The 27,899-nt window shown below is 46.1% G+C and overlaps 1 protein-coding gene and 1 pseudogene across 1 annotated transcript; one reads left to right on the plus strand and one right to left on the minus strand.

The window, feature by feature from the left end:
- The first annotated feature begins 3,867 nt into the window (after nucleotides 1–3,867).
- On the plus strand, nucleotides 3,868–4,857 carry LOC146178257 (sentrin-specific protease 1 pseudogene; annotated as a pseudogene).
- Nucleotides 4,858–19,119: 14,262 nt separating this feature from the next.
- Nucleotides 19,120–25,679, minus strand: LOC146178258 (uncharacterized). Its single transcript, XM_084578064.1, has 2 exons — nucleotides 25,425–25,679; nucleotides 19,120–20,895 (listed from the first exon to the last, which is right to left on the minus strand). Exon 2 carries the CDS (start codon nucleotides 20,610–20,612, stop codon nucleotides 19,179–19,181), a length of 1,434 nt encoding a protein of 477 aa, XP_084434190.1. The 5' UTR covers nucleotides 20,613–20,895; nucleotides 25,425–25,679; the 3' UTR covers nucleotides 19,120–19,178.
- Between the last annotated feature and the right edge of the window lie 2,220 nt (nucleotides 25,680–27,899).

A 27,899-nucleotide genomic window follows, 5' to 3' on the forward strand; every position in this document is an offset into this window, starting at 1 on the left:
TTTAGCATTTGTTAGATCTCAACTAGAATACGCCTCTTCCATTTGGTCTCCCCATCAGAAATACTTAGTCGATATAATATAATCAATCCAAAACAGGGCCAGTCGTTTCATTACACGAAATTATAGTTATCATTCAGGCGTAACACAAATAAAGCTGGAACTTTCGCTCCCTCCGTTAAGACTTCGTCTAGATATTTCCCTTCTATCTATATTTAACAAATAATTCCATGGCACTGATTTACCGTTATCGCACCTGCAACGACCCTCTTATTCGTCAACCGGATCCCACACTAACTACAGTTTTACACGCATTTATGGCAGTACTCATGCCTTTAACTTTTCGGCGCTCCCACGTGTTATAGGCCTGTGGAATGACCTTCCAAACCACATCGCCTCTCAGCGCAATCGTGAAAGTTCCCATGATGATCTATTCAAACATTTTATCGACAATTGTACTTAGGACGTTCCCATCTGTGTCAGGAAGTCATGACTTTGTTTCACTTTATTTTTCCCTGTCTTATCACATGTGGTTGCTACGTTGTTACAATTTTCTATTTCCCCATCTGAACGATATGCATGTGTTGTTCTGCCAGGCTACTTTTTATGTCTGTTTTCTTGTTTAATTATTTTGTTCATATTAGGTTTTTCTTTTGCGTGGTTGTTATATTTGCAATGATTGGTTAATATATTTTTGTATTTACACTGTTCATTGCTGCGGGTTTTGCTGCCTTTTTAGACACTATTATAAGTATGTATATTTCTTCTGTGCCCCCCTTACACAATGCCTCCCTGGGGGCCTTTAAGGTATTGTAAATAAATAAATAATGGCTTAAGTAAGGCTGTAATGTAGGCGGACAGTAGATGTTTCAGCTAGTCCTAACATAAATACCATAAATATTTAAATTATGTTTTTGATGTATAAAATGGCCTTTGAGGCATTGTTATAGCAGTGCTGTTGGACAACAGAATGCAGCTGACTCATGTTATTTGACCATGGCACTAAGTTGTCATGGTCAAATTCCTCACTTTTGCCTTTTAAGCGCATAATGCACAACGAGATTTATAGCTGTCTGTTAGTAATAGTTACATTTATTTTATAAATTTGTTTTAAGAAGCCAGTATAATCCTCGGTTCTTTGGCCTGTCTACTTCTGGCCACCTCGCGCACCTTTCGAAAGCCCTCGTTCAGGATGCGCGCGCAGAGCAGTAACTAACTTGCACATGTCATTCAGCGGTCAAGTGACTCGTTGTCCCGTGTGTGGGCTTGAGCAAAGCATTTCGCCTCCACGCAAACTGGTATCGAGACACCCCAAGGTATCGGAGCAGCGACAAGAGCAGCGTAGGCGGGACACAGAAGGTAACGCTTCCTACACGTGAATGAACGTTTTAATGAACTGCCCCAAAACTGCCATAGAGCTTATGCAGCTGTGAGAGCTTTTGGAGACCACAAAAGGGCATGACCGAATCCTCACCATTTTACTTGCCTTGCCTCCTTTATTTCTGTGACATTAAAAGACATAAATGTTCCACAAGATTTCTGCAAGCAATAAACGGCAACTCCTGGGCATTTTTGAACATTTTCAAGTGACAATGGCACAGCACTCTTCAACCTCCTCTCTCCAGCACACGAAATTTTTTGTGTGAACACAGAGTGCAACTATTTTAAAACAAAGAAAACAGAAAACCTAAACTCGCTTGGCATAGCCATGTCTCCAGCACTGATATGAACAATATGACAGAGTACTGAACAAAGATAGAGGGGGGGGGGGGGGGGGGGGAGCCTCAATTCACAAGCCGAGCTAATGTATCGACAAGTGGACTTATCTTCGTCTGGCCAGCGCGATTACCCCTTTGGAGTAAATACGCCTTTGCTTCGGAAGAAAAAAAGCTAGGGAGGGGGTGGGGGAGCAAGAAGAAGTGCAAGGAGGGAGAAATGTTCCTTCGGTATGTATTTTTGAGTCTGGAACCGGTGATCCCGTGGCTTGAAAAAGAACAAAACGGCAGCAGCAGGCAAAACTACAATGCGGGTGGATGATGAGTCAGCACCTGAAGCAGGTTTGATGTAGACGCGCCTTTATTGAAAGGGGACAGGTCTGGTAAAGAATAAAGCCACAGGGGAACAGTTCTCAAACGCTTTCCGCAAGGAGGGGAGAAAGGCAAAACAAATTACAGGAGAGCATTGAATGACTTCAGTGCCAACAGAAAACGGATAATCCTTTCATTAAAACGCCTTGGCAACCTAATGCAAACTATAAATATTACGTTATTGAAGCGGAAAGCTGTTAAGTGTATGATGTGTGGGAAAGACTGGAAGTGCAGTATTTTAAGCAGGAACCATCTGAATTGAGACCCAGAATCGAACATTCGATAATCAGTTTCCGTCAGAATGAAACCTAGCGTGTCTTACACATGTTAATACCTATACTACTTATAACTGTATACTTATATACTTATAACTATACTTACTATAAACTTATGACTATAGTTATAGCAATACCTACATTGTAACTGTTATTATTGCAGCAATAAAAAATCTGGAGCTACTTTTGAGGAATCTTCAACTGCCGATATTCTTACCTCTTAACGGTACCGCCCACTGCTTACTCTCGACGCTGATTGAAGGTCATCGGAAGCTCACGTGACCTTGGCTTTACCTCGCGTAGTGAAGCTATCGCTTCAAACTTTGTTATATTGATCGTTGTGCAAAATCCCGGATGCGATTATAAAGCTATGGCAGAAACGTGGCTCGCGATGTATGAGCGATATACTTTGGATTGTTCGATTAAGGGTGAATAATACGGGCCAGGGTTGGATGAAGAGTGAACTTAGTTTGATTAAAATGAGTTAAGCTTGAATAAAAGTGGAGCGATTAGAGTAAAGGTAGCTTACGGTAGATTAAGGTGGGAAAAGCGTGATGATGAATTACAATAAATTTAGTTTGATTAAGGGTGGATTAGGAGTGGATTAAGTTCGATAAGAATAGATTGCATTGGATGTATGTTTATTGGCGGTGAATTAGATCCGATTACGTATACGTTGGATTAAAGGTGGATAACGTTTAATTTAGTTTAGTTAAAGGTGAATTAAACTCAGCAAGATCCGGTCGCTACACAAAGCTCATCGACATAATCAGCTAAAAGTAATGCTCTCACATTTGCACATCGTGAAAACTGCTTGGACATGGCCGTAGTTTTATGATGAATATGCGACGCGTGCCGTCAGCCAAAAACACCGTAAGTACTGACTGGCCCTAATAAAGCATTTCATGCTACAATACCCACGTATGTGCAGCCAATTTTAACTTTTCCTGCTCCGCTTTTTTTTTTTTTTGTCGAATTTGATAACATCGTCATCATCACCTTCATGTTCTCCCCGCGACCAGCATGCGTACGAGCGCGTGGAATCGTTCTGCTTAATGCTGTCGAACAGTGATCGCTAGAGTTCGCGGCACATTTTTCGTTGTTTCCCGTCGGCGAAATTAAGTGGACCTTTCGCTATGGTGCCACCTATGGAATCGGTGGACCAGAGCCAGGGCGCGCCACACACGATTGCAGGTTCGTGCGCGGACATTGGATGCTCGAACGCCGAACACGCACCCGTTTGTGCTACTTCTATTCGCTGGCGTTCCAGGAGTGTTTGTGCCATGAGAGCGGACTGGGCTTCGTGGACGTCCGACGTGAAATATCGTGATCGCACGGAACCTTTCTACAAGCGTGCTCGTCGACATGAAACCGGTGAGAGCTTCGATGGCTGTACAAGGAGCATAACGGGCAGCTTTAGCCCACGCGGTTCGCGACGAAATGTGACAACAGTGAAGGCCAAGTTTGCGATGGATTGCGCAGAAGAAATTCTTTGCCTTAACTTTATGATGCACAACTACGCCTATATCGAGAAGGAAACTGAGACCTTCAGCCACCGCGAGCTCTCGCTCTCGAAGACCCTGCGTTGCCACAACTACTTGAAGCACGCGCCAGCGCAACCATGGAAGCTGGTGCCTTTCTGCCAAGGCGTAACATGCCCATCGGTGAAGCCCGGAGAACTGACAAATTCAGACTCGTTCTCCGTGGGATCGGCGGACTGGTTCGTTTGCCTGCGGCGTATCATCGTCACCGTCGCCAACAGCTGCAACGAGAAGCGCGAGCAGCCAAACAAACCATCCAATGTTTCCATGAGTTTTACTCCTAAGAACCTGTCAACAGCAATGGAAGCTGAAGTGATGGCGGCGTTGAAGCCTGGCGCACCGGAAGAAGTGCTGGCGAAAGGATTCAACCTTGTCGTCACACGCGCAGACCTCTCCACGCTCCGCGAGAGGCAATGGCTCAACGACACAATCATAAACTTTTACATGAACATGCTGGTGGAACGCTCCGAGAAAGCAGGGTCACCTCGCATCTATGCATTCAGCACGTTCTTTTTCACTAAGTTGCGTCGGACCGGCCACGCTGGCTTGAAGCGCTGGACTCGCAAAATTGACATATTTACCTACGACATGCTCTTAATTCCGATGCACCTTGATTCTCACTGGTTCCTGGCGGTCGTAGATTTTCGGCCGCCCAGCATCGCCATCTACGACAGCCTTGGCGCCGCGCACGTGAAGGCCAGCTGTATCAATTTGCTAAAGAAGTACCTTGATCAGGAGAGCCAACACAAGCGCAACGCGGGAATCGACTGGGATTGGTGGAAGCTGGTCGCGGTGAAAGATATACCGCTGCAGGATAATTTTCAAGACTGTGGCATGTTCACTTGTCAGTATGCAGAGTGCATCTCCCGGGATGGACACATCTCTTTCGGGCCGCAACACATGCCATACTTCCGCAGGCGAGTTGCCTATGAGATTCTGCACAAGGAACTCATGTAGCGGCCCATTTTTGATTGAATAAATACGTGTTCAAGTAGTGTTGAAGGTAGTTGAAAGAACCGCTAGCGGGACCTAGGCTGAAATAAAACCTGGATAATTTGGCCACATCGTCAAAATAATTGGTTCACAAGAAAAAAAAAGGTGCAGTATCTGCCATACTGTGGACACCTGGAACACGCCGTAAGGGATGAGAGAAAGGTGGGAGTTAAAGTGGGTAGAAAGAAGTGCCGTAGTGAAGGGATGCATAGTAAGTTCGACCACCTGGGGTTCTTTAACGTGCAATGACATTGCACAGAATGCCTCTTCGTTTCGCCTCCATCGAAACGCATCCGCCGGCTGTCGGGATCGAACCCGAGTACTCCGCCACAGTAGTCGGGCATCTTAACCACTGACCATCGTGAAAAAGTGCCCACATCGTTCAAACGTTTTAGTTTTCGTATGCAGCTAATTTTCTGGAAAAGCGACCGTCGGCGGCATATAGTGTCGAGAGAAAACGCGCACGGGAATCCATTTCGAGATTGTGAAGCAATCGTTTTTGTTGTTGTTGTTGCTGTGCCTGTAGGAAGAAGGAAAAGAAAATGCGCGGGCCTGCTACTGGTTTTCTAGCTGAGCCGATTCGTTTATAGGAAGAGAAAGGCGCGGTAACTGTTTCACTTGTTTTCTGTGGACACCTTAACCGCGCCGGTGGGAAGGGAGGAAGGTGGGATTCAAAGTGGAAAGGAAGAAACAGGAGCAGTAGTGGAGAGCTACGGAGTAATTTCGACCACCTGGGGATCTTTAACCTGCGCTGACATCGCACAGCACACGACTCCTCGAGCTGAGCCACCTCCGCTGCCTCGTGTAGACGGAAGAGAGAAAGTAGAGGAAAAAGAAAAAGAAGAGGGAAAGACGCGAGCCGCAACAGCCGTCGTCCACAACTGAAGCGGTGGCGGGTGCAATGACGGCCTACAACAGATAAAAATTGGTGGCTGGTTAGCCCCCGCCGCAAGCGGCGTTAACCTACCGTCCCAGTAGGGCCAGGAACAGCCACCCTTCACCACTTCCGTCCTCTCCCCCGTGTTAAAGTTGTCGTTGTTGTTATTGTGCCTGTAGGAAAAGGGAAAAGATAATTCATGGGCCTGCTACTGGCTCTGTAGCTGAGCCACCTCTTCTATAGTGCTCTAGAATATCGCTGCCTCGACTACTGTGCCGGAGTACCCGGGCTCGAACCGGACCTCGGCGGCTGCGTTTCGATGGAGGCGAAACGAAGAGGCGTCCGTGTGCTGTGCGATGTCAGCGCACGTTAAACATCCCCAGGTGGTCGAAATTACTCCGTAGCCCTCCACTACGGCTCCTCTTTCTTTCTCTTTCCACTTTCACTCCCACCTTAACTCCCTTCCCTTACGGCGCGGTTGCGGTGTCCACATAAAACATGAAACAGTTACCACGCCTTTCCCTTCCTATAAATAAATCAGTTTAAAATCGTGCGGACAGAAGAGAAAATAGAGAAGAAAGAAAAAGAAGAGGGAGAGAAATACGCTCGCCGCAACAACAGCCGTCGTCCACAACCGAACCAGGGGACGGACGTTCCGATGGAGGCGAATCGAAGGGGCGCCCGTGTGCTGTGCGATGTCAGCGCAGGTTAAAATCCCCAGGTGGTCGAAATTACTCCGTAGCCCTCCACTACCAGCTCCTCTATCTCTTTCCACTTTCACTCCCTCCTTTCGCTTACGGCGCGGTTGAGGTGTCCACAGAAATCAAGTGAGGCAGTTACCGCGCCTTTCCCTTCCTATAAATCAATCAATCAATCAGTATGGGACGGAGGAAGGAGGTGAAGGGTGGCAGTTCCTGGCTTTACGGGGCTGGGACGGTAGGTCAACGCCGCTTGTGGCGGGGGCTAGCCAGCCACCGAATTGTGTAGGTGTCCGCCGCGAAGTGACATATAGTGCGTCTTCCTTTCACCAAAAACCAAACCAAACTCCACCTCGCCGCGGTGGTGCAATTGTTAAGATGCCAGACTGCTGTGCCGGAGTACCTGTGTTCGGTCAACACCACCTAGACTAGGTGCATGGTGTTGATTCGATCGCGACCGCCGGTGGCTGCGTTTCGATTGAGGCGAAACGAAGAGGCGTCCGTGTGCTGTGCGATGTCAGCGCACGTTAAAGATCCCCAGGTGGTCGAAATTGCTCCGTAGCCCTCCACTACGGCTCCTCTTTCTTTCCACTTTCACTCCAATCTTCCTCCCTTCCCTTACGGCGCGGTTGCGGTGTCCACAGAAAACAAGTGAGACAGTTACCGTGACTTTCCCTTCCTATAAATAAATCAGCTTATCTGTTGTAGGCTGTCATCGCACCCGGCACCGCTTAGGTGGTGGACGACGGCTGTGGCGGCGCCGCGCGTCTTCTCTCCTTCTTATTTTTCCTTCTTTTTACTTTCTCCCTTCTGTCCGCACGAGGCAGCGGAGGTGGCTCAGCTACAGAGCCAGTAGCTTTCCTTGAGATAACTGTAACCTCAGCCATGGTGCTGCTTTTATTTTAGTGGCGTCGTTAGCCTACACGGATTTTTACGAGGGTGAGATTGGACGACACAAAGGCTGTTTAACGCGGCGCAAAACATTTTGTCCAGTCAGCCCTTTCGTAAGCATGGCTTTGTTTTCATTGGAAGGTAACACCCAGAATTGCGATTTCGGATAGATTTTAGGGCGCAGCATTCAGAGCGTAAACAGAGAAACGCGAGAGTGCATATACAGGCTAATTAGTATCTGCGCACCAGCAGTGCGATTCACCACTGTTTGCTATTATTTATAAACAAGGCGTCGACCTAACCGACAGGACACATAAAGATATACTAATGGTCAAAGCGAAGACACGGCGCTACACCAACAGACGACTCAGGAGAAATTTCATGCTTCACCGCCTGCACTCCGCTCAGTCAGATGAAGGAACGAAACGGCGGACTAAACACGCGCAGTTTAGCAACGCGGTCACACGTCATGATTTATTTGCGCTCGAAATCGCAATAACGGCAGCTCAAACAGCTTCATGTATCATCGAAGTCTGGAGGCGCGCAATGCGCCCATCGCCGCCACAGTGAAAGCGAGGTTGACATCGGTCTAGCTGTCGGGACCGCTCAGAATGGCGAACCGCTCGCTCTAGCGCAAAAACACGTCTGAATGGGAGAAAGGGAACCGACAAAACCAGAAGGCTTTCCTTCAGGTGTGATTTCGCAACTATCCATGAAATCGTTCTCTAAATGAGAAAGTTCTCCGCTTCTACTCTGCCCTGTGCTCCTATAGCATTCTACAATAACTTATAAAGTCCACAACGAATCACAGCCAGAAGATCTCCGCTCAGCCTCCATTAGTGTATTGCGATTTGCCGGTGAAGGTGCCTTGGTGAGTAGGTTGGTTTGTGGGGTTTAGCGTCCCAAAGCAACTTAGGCTATGAGAGACGCCGTAGTGGAGGACTCCGGAAATTTCGACCACCTGGGGTTCTTTAACGTGCACTGACAACGCACAGCACACGGCTGCCTTGCTTTTCGTTTCCATCGAAAAGCGGTCGCCGAGGCCGGGATTCGATCCCGCGTCCTTGGGAACAGTAGTCGAGCGCCGTAACCACTGCGCCACCCCGGCGGAGTGCCTTGGTGAGTAACTGAGGGGACAAATCGCAGAGCATTATTGAGGACCCAGAAAGGTAAAAAAGAACTCTGCGTCAAAAGACTGTATACACCGGAAACTCCAGTACTATTGAACAGTATCAAACGGCAACGTCACTCCACGATAGATATAAAGCTAGGCGCTGAAAAGCGGAAAGCGTGCACATCTCCCCATGAGAGATAGCGACTACAGATTCTTACCACGAGAGCAACATAGCTGTAAGAAGAATGCCGAGAAAGGCAGCACTTATAATCTGCGGCTTTGCTTTATTTGCCCAAGCAAAAAATACTCACGGTCCATTTAACAAAAACGTTCCTCATACTGAAAGCCTAGCAAATGCTGCCTCCAAGTCGCAGAGCACTGCATCCGTTGTCTTCCCAGTGAGCTCTCTCAATTTGCTCACCAATTTGCTGTCGTTATTGTTATTAGAGGGCGGTTCGGCTCAACCTGCGATTGGAGAGGCAAGTGCAAACAGGAATGCCTAGAAACATGTTCTACTCATTTAACTCTATGCATTATATTCAGCACATACAAAATGCAACGATGCCTACGTACCGACACCTTTGTTCTGATTAAGTGTTTTCTCCAAAACTATTCAAAGCCCCAATACGGTGAAAGTCATTTTTTGTCATTGCCGAGTATCATGTGGACACTTAGACAGTGCAGCCTATTTCTATATTTTTCTTGAGTGCCCTCTGCGCTAAATGTCACGTTCGTGTCATTCGCGTTTTAAACCATTACTTCAACTCCTATTTCAACTCCTATTCCTATTTCCTATTATTTCAACTCCTAGTTTCCGCCCAGAGATAACCATTATGACAAGTTAATATTGAATAATAAATGATTTTTGCGAAATCATTTATAGGAAATAGGAAATAAGAAAAATAGGAAATAGGAATAGGAGTTGAAATAGGAGTTGAAGTAATGGTTTAAAACGCGAATGACACGAACGTGGCGTTTAGTAGGGAAATGCCTTCGCAGAAAAGCGCGTCTCGGATATTCAAAACCGTTTTTCTTTCCTTATTAACGTGTTATTAAATCTGTACGGGCCATTTTGTTCCTTGTTTCCTAATGTGGTTCAATTTAATGAAACTATGTTCTGACCAACACTTCAAGCTGCAAGACCCACATCAAAAAATTGATTCGTTTTTATTGCGTCCATTCGGTCTGATTTCATACCATTATGCTATTTCAGGAAAACAGCTCTGTTCACCACTGATACTAGCGGTGAGCAGGCTGAATTCGTAAAACCTGGAGGAGGAGGAGGAAGAGAAAACTTTATTGGGGAAAAATTGATGTCTTCTTTTGCACAACACTGAATTTCGCGCGGGAATAAAGCGAATGCTACTACAGCGCCACATGTAAACATAGTGGCGAAGCCACGAGCAATACGTATCACGCGTCTCGAGTGATTTGAGGGCAGTACTAGTGGTGAAACAGCCGCCGTAATACGTTGAAGACAACGATTCAAGTCCCATGGAAACACGAGCTCGTACAAATAAAGATAACCGTTTCACTATCAGATATCGGGCTCAATGTTCCTCTATCTGCAACGAAAACGCGTCAATAGATGCCTCAACAGAAACATAGATGGCGACAGACGACGCGGTAGAAAACGCATCGCTCAGCACGTGCTCTATTTATTTAGAGGCTGAAACGATCTCACAGGCCAAACGGGCTACTCATGGAACTTCTTGTTTTTCGAAGTCTCTTCGGCGCCGGCTGAAATCACATCAGTTTGTTTCGGAGCTAATATCGTTGAGGGAGCAGGTCACCACGACACCCAAGGTTCTAGGCCAACGAATGCTTATAGGTCATCCTATCAGAACCACCCACATTCAGATTGATAAGCGATAGGTCAAAGGCAGCCGAGATGGAAGCGATAAACTTGCAGTGATATTGCAGAAATGTCGCCAGCTGGTGAAAAATAAAATAGCTTGGTTTGGTTTGGTATGGTGGAGCTTAACGTCCCAAAGGTACTCAGGCTGTCAGAGACGCAGAACATAGCTTGTGCTCTTGTTCTTTTGACCAAAGCTGCCCTTCCGCCATTAAATTTGTGATCACAGCTATCAAGATCAACAATTTTGTATATTCTTCTTGAAACACATAAACGTGCACAACATGAATATTTAACGGTGCTCTAAGGCTTATTATTTAGGATAAGTATTGAGCAGAAGTACATAAATGTTTACGAAATCAAAGATTTGAAGCAGCTCCTCACGCTGTTGTAAATTCCTGTAAATTAAAAAGATGGGCGATCATTCAATATGTTGCGACAAATCTGCAACCAGAAGGGGCGTACAGTCTCGCCTCCGGTTGCGCTTCGTGCTCACCGTGTATATCATCTAATCTGGCCGCTCGCACCGTTGTCCCCTTTGAAACGCCTCCGGTCCTTTCGTCACCGCGTTACTTCCTCCCTTTATCTGCCGCAATCCCGCACGCCAGGCTGTCGTAACGCGCTCGCTAGTCGAGTAGGCTCCGAGAGGATCCATTGCAAAGGCTACGTCGAGCGCTGTGTGACTCAGATGCGCTGGAGACGCTGAGCTGGCGCGCGCCGTCGATAAGTCATGCACCGAACAAAACCGATTAGCTCTATCCCCTCTCAGTTCAGTTCAGTTCAGGCGTTCAGTCGTGTCCGACTCTTCGTGACCCTATAGACCATGTCACGCCACGCTTTCCGGTCTCTCACTATCTTCTTAACATCACATAGCTTCATCTGCAATGCCTCGAGAATGCCATCTAACCATCGCGTTCGCTGCCTACCCCTTCTGCGGCGACCCTCAACCTTTCCCAACATCAAATCTTTTCTATCCCCCCTACCCCCTCATAATTTATACAGGCAACACACGGCGGTGACAACGGCCAAAGAGAGCCGTAATGCAGTCTCATTAAAAGAGAAACAGGAGCGCACGTTAAAGACCCCCAGGTGGTCGAAATTACTCCTCAGTCCTACACTACGGCTCCTATTTCTTTCTATCCACTTTCACTCCCAGCATCTTCCCTTCCCTTACGGCGCGGTTCAGGTGCCCACAGAAACATGTGTGACAGATACTGCGCCTTTCCCTTCCTGTGAACCAATTAAAAAAACGGTGACGAAAGGTAACTGAAAAAAGGTTCACATATGTTACGGCTCTCGTACGGAAGCACTGTTTACATTAGTGAGTAAGACTTTCGGGTTGGTTAATGGGGTTTAACGTCCCAAAGCGACTCAGGCTACAAGAGACGCCGTAGTGGAGGGCTCTGGAAATTTCGACCACCTGGGGTTCTTTAACGCGCACTGACACCGCAAAACACACGGGTGCCCAGCTGTTCGCCTCCATCGAAAAGCAGCAGCCGCGGCCAGGATTCGAACCCGCGTCCTTGGACACAGCAGTCGAGTGCCCTAACCACTGCACCCTGTAGCGGGGGTAATACTGTCGTATGGGATTCACTAGAGTGAAGCCATGTTCCCTACAGCTAACCAGGCTGTCGCATACCTTTGTTCGGTGTCCCTGTTTACTTTCCGCCAAGTGCCTGTTTTTGATGGCTTCGTTAGCGCACATTTATCACAAAAACATTTATTTTTCTGCATCACCGTGCCAACGAGATATTTTCATAAATTCGCAAATTTTCCCATGATATATGACTATTTATACGAGCTGCATCAACCATGGGTCCACACAAACCCATGAAATAGAAGCCGAGTTTTGTGATCATGCACAAAACTCCACCGTAATGTTGCTTGTAGTTATCATTCAGTTAGTGTCGTTATTAAACGTGCGCCTTTTCTATCGTGTCCCTCTGCTATTCAATTAGTGCTCCACTCCTCGATTCAAGATCATCGAAGCAGTGAATTTGAGGATGCAGTGCCGCCCGCTTGTTCACCTGCTTCGCCTTTTCTTCTCCTTCGCACACCTGCTTGCTGCTGCTCCTTCTTCACACACCTGGCAAAATTGATTCGTACCAACACATATCTCCATAAATATAAATCATTACCTGGAACGACGCCACACAGCCTTCCATTCCGCTGCCTACCCTTTCCCTCTTCGGTGGAGGCGAAAAGCAAGGCGCCCGTTTACTGTGCGTTGTCAGTGCGCGTTAAAGAACCCCAGGTGGTCGCAATTTCCGGAGTCCTCCACTACGGCGTCTCTCATAGCCTGAGTCGCTATGGGACGTTAACCCCACAAACCAAACCAAACCTTTCCCTTTAGCGCAGCCCACCCGGTTCGCTCCCTGGAGCCTCCCCCTTCAAAATGCTCTCGACACATTCACGTCGTCTAGACCGGGTTGTGGTGTCCTTGGATTCGCAGACAGCCATGGAGGAGTTGCGCGCTGGAAACGGTGCTTCGGCTGCTTTTGCTTGATGTTCGTATGAGGATGGTTAAAGCAGAGCAAACCGTCTCTGACTATTCTTAATCGAGCTTCCGCTCTGTAAACTAGGCTCAGGCCTATATCACTCTACCTGGCTTGGTAACACAGCTAACCAAGTATAACAAATATTTCGCTGGCATAACCGGGCTTAACCGAGATAGGCCGCAGCCACTTTTTTTTTTTTTTTGCAAAGCAGCACAATTCCACGCAGCAATTGCAAGTTCTTTCCAGCAAATTTAAAATTACTTATTGAGGATTAGGAAGCTTCAAGTCGGTGAATTCGTAAGGCATAAATATTCTAGCGTAGGTTCTGTTCACTCGCAATCCAAGAGCATTGGTTCGGGAATTACTGATGCTACAGGTAGCATAAAATTGTTCTGGAACAGTCACCGCCTTCACAGTTTGATCACATTCTAGGCGTCATTAGCGGTAATGCAGGGAGTACTATGTCCGCCGCTCTAGACTGGGTGTCGCTCGCGAACACTGTCAAGGTTAGGTATACATACCCAACATAAATGCCACCGAAAATAGACGACTGAACAGCCGCTGCCATAGCTCAAGTTCGTAGAGCACTGCACGTGGTACATGGAGGTCGTGCGAAAGGATCTCACTCCCGACATGCGTTTATTCTACTTTACAGCCAATTATTTCACACAACTATTGAATACAACACTAATTTCCCGCCGACAAACTACCCAAATTAAAACAAAATCTAAACGTGCCTCTATATTTTCTTGGTTTCCGTTACTGCTCACTTGTTTCCGCTGGCATTCTGTTTTGCAACGACTACCTAGCATGTATATTTTTCCAACACCACCACTGAAATGTTTAGTATGTATGTCCAAGGCCGCCTAATAAAGAGCTTCTTTTAGCGACACATCAGTCTTCTGGCCTTCTGTCCCTAGAAGTAGCCAACTAGTGAGAATAGGTATATCATAACGTCCCTGCCATATCTCTACTCTATTGTGCCCAACAAGCTTCGGCGTTCAAACAGGGCTCTATAACAATCGATTACACTCACTTGCAGCCCGCTTTATTTTCGCAGCACATATAAGGCTATCCTATCAGTCAGATGAAAGGATGTCGCATCAAGTGCTGACTGTACTCATCAAAAAATAAACGTTTATTGCGAGTAGCCAGTAATCACTAATAATGTGTCTGCCATATTTTGCATCCATTGGTCTCGATACCGCGATTCGCCAACCATTGAAGAGTCTGTGCGAAGTCCTACACGGACCCCGCGTTATTGATCACCTTCGGTCGCACAGTAGGAAACCCCCTTTTATGATTACTTATCACATTCTGGTGACAAATATTAAGACGATAACCTTTTATACCTCATGCTCGTCGCCACGATCGTGTCCGTCCATCCGTCCGTAACGCTTTCGTTGCGTGAGAGGCGATAGCTGGCAGCTGACATGGCCGAGCACTAACTGGATGTAGGGCTTCCTGATATTAGCTTTGGCAGGAGCTGCCAACTCGGGCCTCTCCTTTCATATGGGCGGGTGATATCAGAATTAGCCTGCCAAGACCCTTGCATTTAAGTTATCACTAGACCACGCAGGCACGTTCATACGGCTCAGTTAAAGCGGGGCTTTATATGTTGACTGGTAGCTTACGCTATCGCGTGATACCGATCCAGGCGTCAATGCGGCGCCTTTCATTTGGCACTTCCTCAAACGCCGCACTACACGGCATACAGAAGCAATTACGTTCAGCTGTCTGCGGAAAGAGGTGTGGCAGTACGTCATACCGCGAGATGCGCAGCTGAGACGCTCGCTCAACCTGCCGCTGCTTTATCACGTGGCTAGGAAGGAGGTACAACAACTGTTTCGCCAATCCTCGCTTCTCCGGGCTTGGGGGAGGTGGTGAAGGGAGGCAGTTCCTAGCCCTACGGGGCTGGGACTGGTAGGTCAACGCCGCTTGCGGCAGAGGCGTGTGCTGTGCGATGTCAGTGCACGTTAAAGAACCCCAGGTGGTCGAAATTTCCAGAGTCCTCCACTACGGCTTCTCTCATAGCCTGAGTCGCTTTGGGACGTTAAACACCACAAACCAAACCAATCTTTCTTGCGGTGCACAACGACTGTTAACTTCTTTAGACATGCTTGCAACAGCAGCGTAGTTGAGACGATAATTTATTTCGTTCAGTGACAATGTCCAGCCCTGTATACAATATTTAACTTAATCTATACTATCACAAATGCCTACAGAAACCGCTTAGTAGCCCTTTACACGGAGCGTTGAACAATTGAAACTTAAAATACGATAGAATCGTAGGGTTTTTTTTTCTCCCTCTTGTTTTTCTTTATTTTCTACTTTCTCTCTTCTGTCCGCACGAGGCAGCGGAGGTGGCTCACTACAGAGCCAGTAGCAGGCCGGTGCATTTTCGTTTCCTTTTTCTTACAGCCTCAACAACAACTCCAGGCTCGCCACGGTTGAGGCGAGCGCCGGGCCGTGACTGTTGACTCTCTGGCGCAGGCGTGTGGGCGTCGGCTTTCTCATGATCCCTACTGTATAGCTCGCCTTGAAGAAGCGCACTAAATATTACCAGCCGAGACGGGCGAAGCGCGACAAGCTCGTGTAGAGAAGCACCCCATGCCATCGATGCCTACGAGAGTTTTCGCTCGTATAGCTAGGTTACAGTGAGCTCTAGGTTTAACCATTCTAAACACCAGATTTTTTTTTCTGTGATCTTTTTTAATCATACCACCGCATGTGGATACCCTTCTCAAAACTGCAGACGTGAATATTAAAGACTACCCGCTGATAGCGCGCTATTCACATATATGCCTGTGGCCGACTTGGTATACTTACACGCTTTAACGTCTGACTGTCCGCCTTCCAACGCAGGATTTTCATGGCCAAAGGCTCGGCACAGCGAAACTAAACGTTGACGCACTGTTGTTCACAAATCGGCCACCTCAGCATCGTTGATGGATACACACTTCCACATCGGTTTCTTAGGGTATTCGCTGAATTGTCAAAGAACACGTACGTCCGCATCCGTCGTCGGTTCTTCTGGCCTGGCCTCCACCGCTCAGTGGGCCGTTACGTTGGTGCATGCGATGAGTGTCAGCGTCACAAGCGGCCTGCATCTCCTCCCGCTGATTTTCTTCTGCCCATCGACATCCGTTCTGTATACCGTGTCGGCTTTGACCCTCTCGGACCTTTACCTAAATCCACTTCTGGCAATAGATGGGTTGTAGAAGTCACAGATTATGCCACCCGGTAAGCAATAACGCGCGCGGCCCATGAAAACTGCCGCTGATGTCGCCGACTTTCTTCTTCACGACCTCATTCTTCATCATGGAGCCCCCCCCCCCCCCCCCCCCCCCCCCGACTGCTCTCTGACCATGGCCACACCTTCCTAACAGCAGTTGTGGGCGACATTCTTCGCGCGTGCTCAACTAAACACAAGTTGACCCCTGCTAACCACCCAGAAACTAACGGCCTCACTGAACGACTCCATCGCACTCTTACTGCTATGCTCGCCATGTATACCCTTGCGCATAAGTGGAGAGACCACGCATTCTGACAAACCTGCACGCCAGCTTTTTCTGGCGCTGAAGCGGTTATTTCTATGTTATGCATAGGGTAGCCTCACTAATATGCTTGCCATCCTGCCCATGCAAATAATTCAGGTTTATTTTTTTTTATGCAGAAAAATAATAATTGCGAAAGTGTGCGTGGTCTCTCCACTTTTGCGCAGGAGTGTACTTCTCCTCTGATCACCATGACTGGGACGTCGCCCTCCCATGCGTTACACTTGCATATAACTCATCCCGTTACGACACTGCCGGCTACTCTACATGTTACCTCTTCTACAGCCGTGAGCTTCAAGTGCCGCTTGACACAATGTTTCGAATAGTTGATCCCCCACATTCTGAATACGTCGGTGAAGCCATTGCCCGTGCCGACCATGCTCTCCAAGTTGCCCGTTCTCGCTTCCAATCCTCCCAAGCTTCTCAGCAAGAGCACTACAACAGCCGCCGCCTCGACAGCTCCTTTTCACCTGGGTCCCTTGTGTTGATCTGGGTGCATTCTCGCCGTACTGGTTCTTGGAAAAGCTTCTCTCTCGCTATGTGGGCCCGTATCGTGTGCTGCGCCAAGTAAGTCACAGCCGCCGCCTATGAGACTGAACCTGCCCTCCCCAAGTGCTTCCCATGCCATGTATACACTTCGATATTATCCACGTCTCGCGCCTTAAGCCGTACAACCTATTTCGTTCTGACACTCGCTAAGCAGCACCGCGACGGTGCTTATGCGCCCGCGGTCCATGCTACTGGTCCAATCACTGAAGATTAGGCAGACGAAGTGTGTGTGCGTATGACGCGTGCTCGGGCTCGAATATTTCGCCGCGGTCTGTGTTTTGACGTCCGGTGCGCATTGTGCCTGCGTCTCGCTTAATGTGAATGTATCAATGTTTTACATGGCGTGAACAACTTCTGCCACATAACAGTATGTTAGGACCGTTGCTGACTTCGAGTGTATTTTGGCAATTTGTTGACATCCGAAACTTACACGGGGTGTCCAAGATAGCTTTAGCCAAGGGTTAAATTATAAATCATTCAATATAGGGTAGAGAAACCACTTGTATACAGCTACCAGCCACCTGGCGCACCACAAACAATTTTTTTTTATTTTACAATTAAATAATTAGGGATTAAGGTAATTTTTCGATTTTATTAAGTATTCCTTTAGACAATATATGCGATCTGCAAAGTTGGAGAGCACCTTCTGAAACCTCCATCCCATTTATTTCCGATAAAGAAAGCCACATGTGTATAGTTTTTCCCCGCGTGCCAAAAAAAAGATATATATATATATATATATATTGCAACAGTCGTCGTCCACCACCGAAACGGTAGCGGGTGCAATGACGACCTACAACAGATAAAAAATATGGTGGCAGACTAGCCCCGGCTGCAAGCGACAGTGACTTATCAGCCCGCCAGAAGCAGCCTCCAGTCGGACCTCTCAGCACCCGTTCCTGGGTTTCGCGTAGTCGTCGCCGTCGGCGTTGTACCTCGTAACCAGCTCCACATGACTAACGCATCCGTGCGCCACGATTGTGGTGCTCTCAATCGTGGTCTGAGTGAACGAAATTAGCTGCGGCCGTGACTTGACAGCTCAGTCCCAGCGGTAGGTTGATATGTTGGCAATGGTTGCAGCCTGCGCGGTGAACTCGTTGAGGCTTACACCGTCACGTGTGCCGACTGCCTGAAGCGGATGAAGAACCAGCGCGCAGACATATCGGCCTGCCGCTGCAACGGGGTCGTGGAGCCAAGGCCCCAGCTGCTTTTACTGAAACCCAGGTTGAGCGCAGCACAATCATGGCGCACGAATGCGCCACCCACGTGATATTTTTTTTTATTTCGCGGGCTTTCTTTAGAGCTTGAAAAAACGATACACGTGAGGCATTCTTTACCAGAAATAAAATAAATAGGCTTTTATTGCGTGCTCTCCAACTTTACAAATCCATTTATTTACTAAAGGCAACAGTTAGTAAATTAAAAATATATCTCAATTACTATTTATCTAATTGCAAGATAAAGAATTCTTTGTGGTGCGCCAGATGGCTGACAGCTGTATACAAATGCTTCCTCTGGCCTACCTCAAATGTTTTATTTTTTAACCCATGGCTAAAGTTTGCACGAACACAGTTTATGTGTATGTATCAGTTCAGTTCAGTTCAGTCGTTCAGTCGTGTCCGACTCTTCGTGACCCTATGGACCATGTCACGCCAGGCTTTCCGGTCTCTCACTGTCTTCCTAACATCACAAAACTTCATCTGCAGCGCCTCGAGGGTGCCATCTAACCATCGCGTTCGCTGCCGACCCCATGTGTATGTATACCCCAATAAAATTTCAGTTGATAGTTTGCACACCTGTGTTTCGTGTCGACTCTTGTTCTGTATTCGTTTTTTCAAACATTTAACGATGTATGATCACGCAATCAGGAATATGTTACAGGAGACAACATTAGTTTATTGCGATTGGCCGAAGAAAGTGTCGTGATAAGTAAATAAGGGAACGAGTTTCAGGGGATTATTGAGGACCCAGAAATGCAAAGAACAACATTGCGGATCAAGGCTGTAACGGCGGAATCCAAGTGCTATTTAAGAGTCTCGGACGACGACGACACTCTCCGATAGGTATATAGCTAGACGCCGGAAGCGGAACGAGCGTACACCTGCTCTAGACAGATAGTGACCACAGATCCTTACGGCGAGAGAAAAATTACTAAAAGAATAATGAAATAGTAAAGAACACGCAGAATCAGCGGCTTTTGTTTTATTTACCAAAGTGCAACCGTCGCCCCTTTCACAAAAAATTCTTCATAAAGACAGGCTAGCAAATGCTGCCTCCAAGTCACAAAGTACAGCTTCAGTTGTCTTCCCAGTGAGCTCTCTCAGCCTGCTCACCAAACTAGAAGTGGACCGCAATTTATTCGCAGCCTCTGCGGCCTCGACATCGGCGCAGTCACCAGTCACAAACTTGACAGCCTGGTCCAACAGATGAGCGTTTCTTTTCAGTAGCTCTTCCATTTCGGCGATACCTGCACTTTCGTCCGGGTCCCAGGACACCATGATTTGTGTTAATGTAAAATTCTTTCTCAATCCTTCCAGGATAGTTTCAACTACCTCTGAGCTGATCCCCCAATAGTCACAGACCTCCACGTCTCTCAGAGCATCATTCACAATTAGCAGTTCGGACAGCGACTTAGCTATTTCGGGTGTCAGCAATTCCGCATACGTGGTAAAGTTTACCACGGAACGGTTTACTTTAAGAGCGTTCAGCATCCGGACCAACTGTTCCTCGCTGCCCATTTTAACCCGCATGAGGTTCTGAACTTCCTCGAGAGTAGTCGTGTGCTCAATAACAAAAGCGATGCCATCCGCAAGTTCGTCGAAACAGTCTTCGCTTGGATAGAAGTGTAGCCTGCGAAGAGCCGTGTTGGAAGCCACGGTTTCAAAGAATTCCCGCAGAAGATGCTTGTCCACAGAGGCCGTGACGCTGACCGAGACTCCTGAGCAGTGCTTGTCTTCACGAAGAAGCTTAGTCACCAGTGGGAGAAGTTCTTCCGTCCAAAGTATGTACACCCGCTTGAAAAGGTCTGCGTTTATGTCCTCCCGCAACAACAAAGAAACTTGCTCCGCATTCACGGGTAATGAATCAAACAAATCCACCTGCTCCATCGCCGAGTTGACGGCAAGAGCCTTTGCAAAGGCTACCAGACTCCTAGAGGTCAATTTCTCTCCGACCACTGTAAACCTCTTCAAGGTGTCATTGGTCGTCAACGCGTCGGCGATTGCCGAGACACCTTCATCGCCGCCACATGACTCCCAAAGACTCAGTTCCTGCAGGCAGCTGCCCTGTCTCAGATAATCGGCGATCTTCTGAGCGTATGCAGTGCGGATGTTCTCACATCGCAACTGAAGGGCTCTGAGCTTTCTGAATGCTCCAGATAGGTCTATGTCGAAATCTTCACCTTCACAGTCGACGTGCAGAAGTTCCAGTTCTTCCAGAGACCCCCAGTCTTCCAGCTTATCGAAGGCGGCCCTCAGAGCGTTTAAGGACATTTCGAATATCCTAAGCTTCTTCACGGATTTCTTCGAGCTGAGTAACTGCGGAAGTTCGCGAGCTTCTTCCAGTGTCAACTTCCTGGCGTATTCCATCATGGCACCATCTTCGCAGCTCGGGACAGATACAGAGACCTCTTCAGCAGCCTCTTCTTGCGGCGTACAACCAGTGCTCAGTTCTTCGGACATGATTGCAACAGCACTCTACTTGAAGGGGTAATTCCTTCTGTTAGACGGCAACAGTTATGAAAGATATTTTTATATATGGGCCGTCGTTGCAAACAGTCCTATCAAAAATTCCCGTAGAATATCGCTTACTAGCTTGGGCTTCTTTCTCACCAATCTTGGGTCAAAGGAGTATGTCTAAGAAGCTTGATTGGCTTGATTGTTGGCGTTGAGACTCGAATTTAAATGGTGATATTTCTTTATACACTCATCCGCTGCAGATACGTATGGGCTTGGCTTTTTCAACCTGCGAATAGACAAATACAGGCAAATACAAAAATTAAAGCAACGAATGAAGCACCCTTTCGCAGCTACAGTTATTTGTGCGGAGAAAGTTTAACTTCAATAGCATATAAATAGCAACGCATCGCTTTTAAAAAGAAAACGCGATAGAGGTTGTTTTTTTTCGTGATTTTCAACCGTACCACCGCATCTGGACGCCATTTTGAAATCCGCATTTGTAAGTTCAAAATACGTGTGGTGCTGCCGCGCTATTCAAATCTCTGCCTGAGTGCGGCCGACATGGCATAGTTACACGTGGTAATGTTTTGTCTAACCGTTCACTTTCCATCGCCGGACCTTCGTGACCAAAGCATATGTATAACGAAAAACAAATGCTAACGCACTTCTGCAATCTATAAGCTGTCTCGTCAGCATAGTTGTTTAACACGTATTTCCTCATACGTTTCTTGGGCGTTTGATGAAATCTCCTTATGAAAAGAGAACAGTGTGGAATCGTACTTTCCCGCAACCATGGACAACACTGGCACCTTTCAAAGCTGGATCCTATTATCGGGAGTCTTATCTCAGCGAAGAATGCGCAACCAGCTTAACTGGGATGAGAATCCTCAGCTGGTCGCTTCTTTAGGCTATTTCTTTCCTATATTTAAGAAAACGTAGAATAGAGAAAGCAATGCAAAAATTGGGCATTTAAATTATTTAAGTTAGATTGTACAGACGAAATGCTAGATGATCACAGAGAGTAGGGGAACTTCGCTTTAATTTCCTGCTGCGGCAGAATCAAGAAAGAGAAGACGATCGAAGTTCTCGTTCTCCTAGTATAGCAAAACGTGAACAATTTAATATCGCGTAATACTCAATTAATTATGCTAAAATAAGGATTACTGCAAAAAAGTGAGATCAGAGACGTACGGGATGAGACGGCATAGCCTAGGGAAAATAACCTACAATTGTGGCCGCACAACCTGAATTGACGAACAGTTTAGTGACCAGCAGCAATAACTGCATCTCTGTCTGCATCTCCGCATATTCAACTGTGTCCTTGACGCCCGGTGTAAGGCTGTTTTTGCTTTTGCCCAATTGACCTTGGTTGCCCCATTATACTGGACAGAAAATATTCATACCTATAGCTTTGTCCTGACTGCGTGACTGACAACGTCTGCTATACTGGGTCGTTTCACGACGAAATCCTCGCAACTGTATGCCTTCTGATTTTGTTTTTTATTTGTTTGTGTGCTTATTTTGTCGGTATTAGGCTTCAACGTCCTCATTATCGTATTTGCCGCTGGAGTAACGAATTTCGAATTTAACAGAACCAAGCGTTCGTGTTACCAAGCTGTGCAGCGGCGCTCTTCGAATGACTGTAGCCGAATGGCTGGTTGTCAAGGGTGTTATGACGTCAGACTGTTCGCCGCACTTCGGTAAAATGCAAAGGGAGTAATACCATACAGTTTTCAAAATGCCTCAACGCGATGAATGTTTTCGTTTCCAGCTTTTTTTGTTTGTTTGTTTGTTTGTTTGTTTTATAGGTTTTAACTTCTCAAATCGACTTAGAGTATGAGGCGCCGTAACAGAGGGCTCCGGAAATTCAACCATAGGGTGTTTTAACGTGCATTGAAACCGCACAGCACACGGGCGCATTGCTTTTAGCATCCGTCAAAAAAACGGCCGCCGCGGCCAGGATTTGATCCCCCGTTCCTTTCAGTGGTCGAGCGCCGTAACCACTGTGACGCCACAGCGGGTTTTGGCGTTTTCTACAATGTCTAGAAATTCGCTTCACTAACATTTAAAAAAACTGCATGCAAAGTAAACAATATATAGTAGCATACAACTGAAGTATCAGCATTTGCTAATATGAGGGGGCTGGGGGGGGGTCATCATGCATGGTGCGCAGCTTGCGTAATACTCCACTGAACACCAAACAAAATAAGTATCAAACATAGCAAACAAGCCAGAGACATCGAAATACTTGTGCTTTTATAAGCTGGTCTGCTTGTTAGCTTCATATCTTGTTAACCAGGAAAGTTTGAACAGCGTACATTTCTTTCATGGACAAGTTAATTGAATGTAGCGGTTATTCCAGACTTGAGTTGTATCCGGGTTTAGGAGTTACATGGAGCATATAACAGTGTTGAATTATAGAAGCATGCCATTTTATCAATCAGACAGATATGCATACGTATTAGTGGCCGTTGGGTACGTGAATGTTATGTTTTTATTTTACATACCTCTCACGATGGCTCGTTAAAATGTAGGTTTCGCATAGCCTAAAAGAAATTTCAGTGAATAATTGGTAATGATTTACGGGGCTTATTCCCCTCATGCAACGAAATGAGCTCTTCCGATTTAATTCTGGCAACTCAAAGTTGTGAAACGAGGTAACGCAAGTTGCAACCCTTTGATGGGAGCCATCTGAAACTGGTTTTCTTGATTCGGTCTTGATCCCTGCGGCGGAAACGGTTCTGAAGAAAATGAACACTGATGTAAACCGAAATTAACCGGAAGAAAAAGGAAGCCAGTGGCGACACCTATATACATCCACAAAGTCGCACACGGCGCGTATAAAGTGGTTAACAGGTTGAATATTTGGTCGTGTTCTCTAGTCCCAGAAACTTTGTTAAGCCAAGCCGTCACATAATCTTCGAAAACCAAAAGGTTGGCTGTGAGAAGAAACATGGGCAGCGTTAACTGTGTAAATTGCGCCACTAACGTTGTTTATGAAATGCTCTTGTCCTGCTGAAAACCCGTTGCACATCATGATTCCGCTATTTGAGCATTCTACAGGGTCTTGAATATTTGGGGGCTGGGATTTAAAATATTCCTATGCAAAATCTACTACACCATTCGAGCTGAAATAACGTTCACAAAGTAGCAAAATATCGTCTACGTTATCTGATAAGTGATTCAACATTGGTACTTCCCTAGATTTTTCGAAATCGAGGAAAAACTGCTCTCGGCGGCGTGCACAATTTTCGCAGAAGAGAGTCGAAAAGATATTTTGACATGATACGTCATCTGTCGAGCAGTGAGATAAGCTCCATCCCGGCCGTTGGCGCGCTTGCCTCGCTGCCCGACAGATGACGCACCATGTCAAAATAGCTTTTCGACTCTCTTCTGCGAAAATTCTGCACGCCGCCTAGAGCAGTTTTTCCTCGATTTCGGGAAATCTAGGCAAGTACCGATGTTGAATCACTTATCAGATAAAATAGACTATATTTTGCTACTTTGTGAACGTTATTTCAGCTCGAATGGGGTAGTAGATTTTGCATAGGATTTTTTTTAAATCCCAGCCCCCAAATATTCAAGACCCTGTAGATGTGGAGGCAGACAATAGGCAGCTCGTGAAACTCTGATAGCCTTTGCTTTAAAAATACGGGTTCGAGCTGCGTTAGAGACAATAGTTTTTCCCTAAGAGGAAATTGTTTCACGCCAACAAAGGCAAATTGGTTCCTTGTATTTCTTGGTACCTTGAAACGCGCACATTACCATAGTCATAAAGGACGATATGTGTAGGCTGCTTATTTCACCTAATTCAGCAGTATTGAGCAACACCCGCAGTGTCCTCTTTCTCGTGTATTGTCTTGGTGGCGCTGAGAATCCCTTTAGGTATAGCACCTATAAACTTATTCGAAGTTCAAAACGAACAAATGTTACGTAAACCGAAAAGTCGCGCTAGAACCTACTGTTAAAACTTGTGTGAAACAGCGCTGTCCTTGGCCTGTGGTGATGATTCATTAGTTTGAGTTATTTCACAATAATATTCTTTGTTTAATAGCGAAACGTGGTCTGAAAAGAGGCGTATCTCAAAGCGCCCGCCAAAGTTTCTTTTTTTTTTTTTTCATTTCTTTTTTTTCCAGAACATGGACTTCTTTGAATAAAATTGTGCGCGCGATTTTATTTCATTTAATTCCCGAAGCGTATGGCACTACATACGAAGAGGTATTTATATTAAATTCTGCCATTTACTCTTACTTATAGCAGATGAAACAAAAATGCAGGATAGACGTAGATAATTACGCCCCATTGAGCATGGCTCCACCGCCGCCAGAGAATGACGTTGACCATTCGGATTTCGCAAAACTTTCAGCAAACATATTTAATAAACTAGCCCAGAAGAGAATCGAACTCGATGGCAGCGCCGCGATAACACGAAGCGGTAGAGATACGCCCTAAAGGTATGCGGCTCCAGCGGCCAGACACCCGTACTGGGTTCTAGATAGTTATTTGCACAATATGAAGTCAACACCTACAGTTAAAGCGGCGGAGACGTGCGGGAGCATATACATATAAATAGAGATAACCATGCTGCCGCCTGGAATCAAGCTTGGCGTATTAAGATATTGGTGATGAAACTGATGCCAACAAACGCCGCCATGGAAAGAGCGATCAATGAAGCGCAACAGTACGACACTGAACATGCAGACGACGCGGAAAACCGTATACGCGGCGTTAGGTACTCAACTCATCTAGCTGAAAAAATGAAACAAGATACTAAAAATTGCTATAAGCAGGTAGTAAGCCCAACTTCTTACTTACGCTGCTTTTTGTTTTCCCCACTGCCAGTGGTCACAACGTTGAATGATATTTAGCTCCCTATTCCTAGATGGGAACCGCTCAGTTCACTCACCACCACGACACCGAACAGACTGAATGAAGGCTGTCCGCCGGCCGAATATCGAAACCCTCATCCGTTCAGATTGCTCGCGGTAGGTGAAAGGCGGCCGAAACTACATTGTGTTTATTCCAACGCAACTGAGCTGATAAAGCTATCCAACACGGCCAAGCTCAAGCATGATTACGAAAGAGTGTAGTGTGACACGCTATTTTTTATTCATGCTATAGAGGGCCGCTACATCGTCTGCGGCGCTAGAATCGTCAGCGAAGCAAAAATTATTTATGACTTTACAGGCTACTTTTGATCAGTAACCACAAAGGAATCCTGTTCAAGCAAACGCTTTATTCATGTGTGTTTATTTCTTCTTCACATTGCACATATGATTAAAAAAAAAAAAAGGTCGTTGGCAACTATTGCCTAAATGATAATGTGTTGCTGGTAGGTCTGAAGTTCAATCAATATAATATCAATACTAATTCATAAAGATGATAACATAGCCAAAGTTAGAAACTTAGAATGGACGCAGGGTACACATAATTTTTAAAGTTTAATTCTGAATAGTAAAAAAACAAACAGTAAAAGCGATTTCAAATTTTTTGACGATGGGACAGTGGTTATGATTCAGTGCACATCTACAATTTTAGTTTTTCAATAAACATAAAAAAAATTAGTTGTGGTTTAACTCTGGTTAACCCTCGTTGAATTGCGATAGCAATGGCGGAAGCTTCTTTTGCCTGCTACATTATTCCCCTATCACGCCTTATCAGTGTAAGGTGCTACATTCTTGGGGACACTTAAGCTCTTCTTCTTCTGCTCCTCCTCCTGCTCGGCTGTTCAAGGTCAAGCGTGGCGTCTGCCTGGACTATGCGACGGTTGGAAACCTGGCACAGGATAGCTATCGCAATAATATTTAGTTCACCATATTCTACTTCCAAGATAAAGCTCCCAGAAGTCAGTGACTTTAGACAACAAGTTTAGGATAGTACATATTTCTTGTAAAAAAAAATCCATTGAAAGAGAAAGCTGACCTAGTGTAAATCAACACTGAGGGTGTTTTACCATCTTAGCAATCTGATCACAAGCTATCGCAAATTGCCAAAAATTCGTTCACACACCTCAGTTCTTCCCTAGATAGCTTCAAAACGTGGCCTACAAAACAAATAAACATTATTATGCACCTTCCGAGTCTATGCACTGTTTTTTTAGATATCTAGGCCAAACGTTTACATGCATCCGTCCTTAACTGACGCAAATGTGAACTGAACACAATCATACTCGCAGTGATTGATGACTGATCTAATTGGAAAGTAACCTTGAGCCCCCGTAGCTGTTTACGCATACAGCTTAGGCAGTGATTATTCTATAACGGAAAGCACAGCTACTGCTATGTCCTTGTAGCACCATTCCATTCTGTGCCCTAAACCCAATGAGCGGCGTGCTTCAAAGCATCGTTCAATGGCAGTAACTGGTACAGCGAGACCATTTTGACGAATATGATAAAGATCGATAAGCTGTCAGTTTCTGAGCGTACACTATGTCGGAGCAAACACGTACTTCTCGCCCTTCTTTTCTTTTGAACCTCAGCAAAATTTCTAAACCTCACCGGGCCTTAAAATATCAGTGATGTCTTCAGGGACGGTTTATTTCGGGTGTATGCAAACCTTTTTTGTTTGCCTCTTGGAATTTCTCAATTTGATATCTCTGCATATCTACGAAATCACAGTTCAAAAAAGTCCAATTTTAAATATGCGCCCACGCCTCATTTTCCCCTCTCTTTGTGTAAAAAATATTCAAACTTTACTGCTTTCAGCTTTTTTGTCACCCAGTTCCTTATATGTATAGTAGTAAGAGTCTACTTGACCACGCTGAACAATTTACCACATGCATTATTTTGAGAAGTGGACCGGGCCAACTCTGGGCTGTGCCTCAGTCCGATGCCGGCGGCCCCTTCCGGGCTCGGCAGAGCGATATTTTAGTTCGCCTGAGCCTAGCAAGACGCTGGCCTGGGCCGAACTCGGACCTCAGATTGAGGCTCCTTCAGTGATCTGCTTTCAAGCACCCTAAGCATAAAACGCACATTTTTTATTCTTTATAACCCCGAGGCCGCTAAATAATGGAAATTACACTGTGTAGAAATACACCTTCATTTACAGAGCACACTTGGTGACTTAAAAGCCGATTGCATTCACTGATGGAACGGACAAAAAGGAAAGTGACAGACATGTCAGTTATGGCACGGTATTGCAAAATCTTAAAGAAGTGATCTGTGCGAACAACGACATTATAAAACTTCAGTAAGTATGCTTTCTTTCAAATGCCGGTTCTCCAAGGAATATTTGATAAAAGAGTTTAAGCCGTAATTTGCTTCGTCGAGAGAAACATTTCCAACCCTAATT

This window comes from Amblyomma maculatum, chromosome 9, assembly GCF_055883805.1.
Source record: "Amblyomma maculatum isolate TAMU_Amacu chromosome 9, ASM5588380v1, whole genome shotgun sequence".
Classification (NCBI taxonomy): domain Eukaryota; kingdom Metazoa; phylum Arthropoda; class Arachnida; order Ixodida; family Ixodidae; genus Amblyomma; species Amblyomma maculatum.